At 33.6% G+C, this 6,840-nt stretch overlaps 1 protein-coding gene across 1 annotated transcript; it reads left to right on the top strand.

Moving 5' to 3' along the window:
* The first annotated feature begins 314 nt into the window (after nt 1-314).
* Nucleotides 315-5,217, top strand: LOC105346499 (uncharacterized). Its single transcript, XM_066073715.1, has 6 exons — nt 315-376; nt 1,275-1,530; nt 1,609-1,813; nt 2,325-2,467; nt 3,612-3,849; nt 4,412-5,217. Exons 2-6 carry the CDS (start codon nt 1,276-1,278, stop codon nt 5,083-5,085), a joined length of 1,515 nt encoding a protein of 504 aa, XP_065929787.1. The 5' UTR covers nt 315-376; nt 1,275; the 3' UTR covers nt 5,086-5,217.
* Nucleotides 5,218-6,840: the final 1,623 nt, after the last annotated feature.

Genomic DNA, 6,840 nt, shown 5'->3' on the forward strand with positions numbered 1-6,840 from the left:
TTCTTTTTTTTTGGGGGGGGGGATTGGTGTTTTCCAGGTACATAGGAAAGAAGAAGGGCACATCGTAATACTTTGTAAACTCACGACATTCCTTTTAAAAGGGATGTGGTAAATATTTTTCATTGTTGAGCATGGGTCAACCCATTCTTGTGGTTTGCTTAATTATATTATCCTAAATGCCTTCGGTTCTAAACAAAGTCTTATGACCTCAAGGTTAATGAAACGAATCAAACTAATGAAGCACAGGGAAAGGGGGAAGGGGTGATCGATTACAAGTGATTGAAAATGGGAATGTTCTCCAATAAATACTCATCGAACTGTCCTTATCTACCAATTGGTCGGCGCAATTCATTTGGGGATTCTATCACAAAAGCAGGTTTGAATTTTTCACACAAAAAATATGTTTTTCAATTTATATGATATATCTAGTATATTGTACATTGCGATCGTTAACGGTAGATATTTTTTTGTTATTAATTTCAAAAGTCTGAGTTATTAATTTAGTATTTCTTTTGCATTTTTATCTTTTTTTTATATACAAATGATTCTGAAATATTCAATATAGTCTCTGTATGATTCATCATATTCTAGTAATTCTTATATATAAAAAACATATCTATAGTTGATTTTCGACTTTGAGTAATTATAAACAAAACATTAGACCCATAATAAATAAGTTGATGTGAAATGTATATGCCGTTTACTTATGACGTAATTTTATTACAGACGACCAAAAAATAATGCTTAGCAAAACATTTTAAATGATCAAGACTATTTGTAACTTCCTTTAACACTCTTATTTAGGGTATTTTATACCACGAGTATTAATTTTTGCATTTTGTTATTAAGCGTTTTCAAATTTTTAGAATATCACGAATGTCTCAAGATCTCCTTCTGATATAATTTTATCTTTCTAACCTGTATAGCCTGATCGAATAAATATAAATGGTATTGGAAACAGGCATAGTTATCTATTGTACATAATTTGAACCTCTGCAATGCCAACCTACTAAAATCACAATAAAATAGTTTTTGTTCCGACTTTGAAGAAAAATAATTTAAAGGCATAGTACATGCTCGGTCGATCTGTTCTGTTTCTATGATTTTAATGTATATTAACCGTAAACAAAGTACATTTAAGAGTAATTACAACCCGATAATCGTTCAAGATTAATCCAGAATGCTCTATGTATTTTTAAATTATTATACATTATCGAATGTAAGTATGTAATTACTTTAGAGCCTGTCATTTTTTAATTTTTTTTTTTTGCCAGGATGAATCCTAAGCTACTGATTATGTCTCTTCTCGGCTTGGCCTGCACCATAAATGGCCAAGGAACAGATAGTGAAAAACCCGTTGCTAATGTACCAGTGCCCTCAAATCAACTTACTTTAGATGAGCAGCTACCGTCGCCTCAAGAACTAGAAGCTGGAATGGCTGCTTTAAACGCAGCATCTAGAAATGCAGGTCAAGATATGCAATCTGCCATGCAAAGTCAACTAACGGCGGAATTGGCAAGAAACAAAATAGAAAACGAGATGGCGAATCAAATGATTAGAAACAAAATGGAAAACGAGATGGCGAATCAAATGATTAGAAACAAAATGGAAAACGAGATGGCGAATCAAATGATTAGAAATAGAATGGAAAACGAAGCAAGGATAAACTTTCCCCCACCGCAAGAAACAAGGACAAATCAGATGTTACCAACCGGATTGCCAAGGCCCACTGACATGGGCGTTTCCTCCTCAAGATCAAGATCTAGTGGAACTCAGGCGGATGGACAGATATCTGTAGGAAATATACAGGCAAGTTTATATTTTCATACCCCTTTTTTCTAAAAACATAACGTAAAATGAGGTTTGTAGGGGAGAGGTTTTTTTTTCATATATTATGTAAATTTTTTCAAAATATGCTAAATCTAAAATTTTCGTTTTTTTTTTTGTGAATTGAAAAGTGTTAAATATTCTAAAATATCTGGCATATTTTGTTTGTATTTTCTCTGACGTGAAATACATATATAACAGATGTGAATTACAGAAATTATATTCCCAAAATTTAGCGGAGTTATGGTATACATGTAATTGTTTTTTGTTTTTGTTTTTGTTTTCATTTTTGAAGCGATCAGACGTTTGTTCCATGTCTTAAGTAAAGAAATAAAGTAAATTAATTGTTGAAAATGATTTCAAAAACTTAGAATTAGTCATTCTAATGCTTTGGAAACATAATCAATGCAGCTAAATTATTTTTCAATGAAATCGGTTGTTTTATCTTAACAACGTGAAATTTGCTAAGCACGTAAATACTGTTTGTTTTCAGGTAGTTTATAACGACGAATTGAGAACAATAATGAGGGACTATAATATCACACCAGAAGAAATCAAACAAATGCTTGAACTGTATGCACAGGGCGGAGCTGCAACAATAACTAAAGAAAGGACTAATCCTGAAAATGGACTCCAGGAGGTACATGTATAATAATTGAAGTTGTACAGCTTCAAAATTGAATCCAATAGCTATATACAACATGACAATTTTAAATGAATAAGGTTATGGTTTATTCAAATGCATATTCATTTACAACTCAAGTTTCTAAGTGTAATATTTTCTCACATATTTTATTTCTTAAACTAATTCTGCAATATACATTGCCTATTAAAAGTAGTCATATTCCAGAATTTTGCAGGCACTTAGCATCAGAAGGATGAAGGGGGGGGGGGCACACCTAACTTTTTTACTTTTTCTAGCAGCAGATTTATTTTTAAACATACATTTAAGAATTAAGTTACCATGGATACCCTTCTTCCCTTTTTTAGCGGGCTCTGACACATTGAAGAGAAATGAAAAAAAATTAAAACTGAAAAAAAAAAATGGTTTTCGTTTTACTAAACCCCTATCCCCTCATTTCAACGGGTTTGTATTTATTACTTTCATGAATTGCGAATATTCGTCTTTTTATTGTCTTTTGTGGGGGGTTTTTGTGTAAGATTATCATTATGGGTGAATCCGAACCCCCCACCCTCGCTTTCTTTCAAAAACGAGTCTACGTACCTCTTTCGAGTATATAAGACATAACAAAAATAACGATTTGAGTAGCGTCAGTACATGTTTTTAGTCAGCATATCTTTATATTCTGAAACAAATGGTACGAAAGAAGTGTTTTTTTGGATGAAATTTATAAACAGAAAATCATTTTAAATATATTCAAAACCAGTTATCCTAAACAAGATTTTTACGAAATGTTCGCAGCGAGACGGATACTAATTTTTTTTTATTTCACAACGATTTATTAACAAGTTATACAACGTATATACTTGTATTAATATCTTTCGTTGGCACAAATATTAGCGCGAGAGAATCATTGATGTGGGAAAAAGACAGAGTGCCAGTAGAAAACTCACTTGTTAAAGAGGGCGACCACCTTCGCCTTTCACATACAACTACTGTCGATCACGGGGATCGAACTCGGATTGCAGCGGTGATAAGCGAGTGCCTTGTTTATGATCGATCAATACGTTACTTTCTGACAACAAATAATGGTTTGATATACCAATGATACATGTATTTACCGATGATAGTATTTGAAAATTATTTGTTTCAATTCTTACAGATTGTTACTCTCGACTTCGAAAATTTTACATCCCAAAGACCAAATGCTCCAATAACGTCTGTATCCCCAATGCCTTATAATCCTCTCCCGGGTGCTGCGAGTCAAGATCCTGTTTCCACATCTCCACCTGAGAATGAGGACCCGATTCAGGACTTTCTTGCAGCAGAGAGATATCTTCGGGATCAGATCAAAGAACTAGACGCGCAATTCAATGCCCTAAATGAAGCCTACCAACAAGGTAAGAGAGAGAGACAAAGATACACAGAGAGAGAGAGAGACAGGGACAGAGAGAGACACAGAGAGAGAGACAGACAGACATAGACAGACAAAGATAGAGACAGAGAGACAGAGAGCAGTCGATTTTTTAAATAGTATTTCGTTTAAAAATTTCTACTTCAACTATCTCATATCCAATATTAACGCTCTACACGTCTCTATAAGGTAAATGAAAGCGTCGATTTTGTTAATCAACTCCGCTAATGATTTATATCTATCAACAAGTGTATAATGGTTATGAATAGTATTTAATATAATTACCATCAGATCAATTTGCAGTTTGGATCGGAACTTAAGTATGATAATTTATCTAACATAAAAAAGGTTAAAAATAACAGACAAAAAGTAAGGCTGGTCCATATACAGAGCTATTTTAATCATGTTTCATATAGTTTGCTCAGTTTCTAAAAAAAAAAACATGCCCAATAAAATTTAGTCTCTACATAAGCTGTTTATTTTTTCCTGCTAGCTTTTTATTCTAATTTTAAGTCTTTGAGTTTAATAAATGTTTTTGAATATTTAAGGCATTATAACCAGACTAACCAGAGATGAAAACGCAAGAGGGAACAGGGAGAGGAGGAGAAGATTCATAACTGACTTGCGAGCCATACAGATGGAAATAAAAAGTAGGACAGGGGGTGAAAAAATGGAACCAGAAATCCCTCTGAAAAACAGAGTAGACGGTGGAGAATTCTTTGCAAATGCTCCATCAGAACCAAAGCCATTTAGTGTCATACCTCGTGAAGTTCTTGGAGGAGGTGGAAGTAGTCCAAATCCTACTACCCTTCGTGAGTTAGCGTTACAAAATCAAATGTTAGAGGAGATGATTCGAAGGCAAGAACGAGGACCTGGCCGTTCTGGACTTGGATTTCCAGGCAGTATTATTAATCTAAACGGACCGCTACCTCCTCGTCGGCAATCTCCTCCACTTACTGGTAGACCACGTCGCAACATGACTCCAGAGCAGCGTGCAGCACTAAGACGAGAGCTTCTAAACATTCGTCGACAGGAACGGTTAATTTTTCAGCGACTCAGTCAGCTTAGGAATAGAAATTCCCGGCTGATGTTACCAAGAGACCCCTTTCGACAACAACTCAGGCAGCGCCTAAGTTTCTCTAATGGAAACCGACCCCAATTAACGAGAACCTTGAGCGGGAGTGTAACTGGACAAAATGTGCTTGGAAGACGTACAATATAAAATGCCTTTTTTAAGATCCGGGATAAAGAAAATTAAACTACTGCAAAACATTTTATCAAATCATCTGTATACTCTGTATGTGTATTATATGCGCCATTTATAGAAGCAAATAAAGCTGGACAAACAGTTAGATCATAATTACTAATTCCAATTATTTGACTAAAGTTAATTACATGGATAAGTATCATGCGGATTACAAGATAGTTACATTGTGATAATAAGAATTGTATATACTCTGGAATCTTTAAAATTCATGGGGGCTAATTTCTGTGGATTGCTTAAATCTCCCAAGTCTGTGTGAAGAAAATTTTGTTTATTCTCTTATTCTTATGAAAGGAAATATGACTTTATAACGCTATTTATTAATTTGCGGCAGATATCAATTTGCGAATGATAAATTCCACATAAATTGAGCCACCACAAAATCTAATGATTCCAATGTACTAAATAAAACTGATATAAAGAGTTATCGTGGAACGTATTTAATGCCCTATTCACACATTCACGGATTAAATGCCGGATTAGCTACGGAAGCGATCCGGAATCATTCATGGCGATATGTATTGACCCGTGGCTTTTCCGTCTGTTATCGTATCCAAACGTAGCAATACTTGTAAAGCTGTGACAATTTTTGAACATGTTCAAAATTCCACTACGGATGAAACCACCGTAGTACTTCCTTAGAAAAACTTACTAAACCGTTTTAGAACGTAGAAGTCCGTTTTAACTCCGTATAAATCCGTAGTAATTCGTATGTATCATTTGTATCCATTCCGTAGTGCATCCGTACTAACTCTCTATCATTAGATTTTCCGGTGTCAACCGTGGAAAATATTCCGTAGTAGAACCTGGGAGTTGATCCGTGAATGTGTGAATGTGGCATTAACGATTATTTGATTTTCCGGTGTCGACCGTGGAAAATATTCCGTAGTAGAACCGTGGAGTTGATCTGTGAATGTGTGACTGGGGCATAAAGTAAATTATCTTGGATAATAAGAAAAAAATCATTGCAATAAATAACCTTGTAGAAATAATGAAAAAAAAATTACAAAATTGATCACTGCTTGAAAAAGCAGCTTTACAATACTTTACTTACCAAGTAAATTTCATTAAAGGTGTACCAATATGCAAGGTCACCTTTGTATTAGCTTAACAAAAAGTAAAGGTGCAAATATTACCTTTACAGACACTTAAATTCAATTAAATCTAACATTTCACCTTTAATAGCATAAAGTTTTACATTTAATGTACTTAATTATGATTAAGTAAAGTTGTATTTAATGATTTCCTTTTTAAATGCATCAAATATTACCATTACTTACATGGAAAGGAGCTTAAATACGACCTTTCAACTTTTAAGTGATAAGGGTTCATCTTTAATGCCTTTAAACATGATTAAATCATTTTTTTTTAGATAATACTATTTGGCATGAAATCAATGCTATAATAAACATTTACATATGTACATTATGAAACTAGAACATTTAAATTTGGCCTTCAGGCTTTTGAAATTTGTCTTTAATAATCAATTCTCGCTATTATACATATACACTGATAACATGCTGCTGACTTGTGTCTGTATAAAGGAAAGGGTTTTGTTTTTTGATATTTTCCCCTATAACTTCAATCAAGACTTCAAATGTCTCTCTAATCAAAAGCTTTGATTATTTATAATTAAATTAATTGTTACTTTGCTTAAAGCGTCATCATACTTCCAACAAAACAAATTTGATTTACAGAATTTCCTTACTTTAA

Source organism: Magallana gigas, chromosome 10, assembly GCF_963853765.1.
Source record: "Magallana gigas chromosome 10, xbMagGiga1.1, whole genome shotgun sequence".
In the NCBI taxonomy this organism is placed as follows: domain Eukaryota; kingdom Metazoa; phylum Mollusca; class Bivalvia; order Ostreida; family Ostreidae; genus Magallana; species Magallana gigas.

Excerpts from the sequence above, each read along its gene's own strand:
- LOC105346499 (XM_066073715.1), top strand. The coding sequence starts at position 1,276 with ATGAATCCTAAGCTACTGATTATGTCTCTTCTCGGCTTGGCCTGCACC. Across the intron at positions 2,468-3,611 it reads CTGAAAATGGACTCCAGGAG|ATTGTTACTCTCGACTTCGA; the intron begins GTACATGTATAA and ends CAATTCTTACAG. Across the intron at positions 3,850-4,411 it reads AAATGAAGCCTACCAACAAG|GCATTATAACCAGACTAACC; the intron begins GTAAGAGAGAGA and ends TGAATATTTAAG.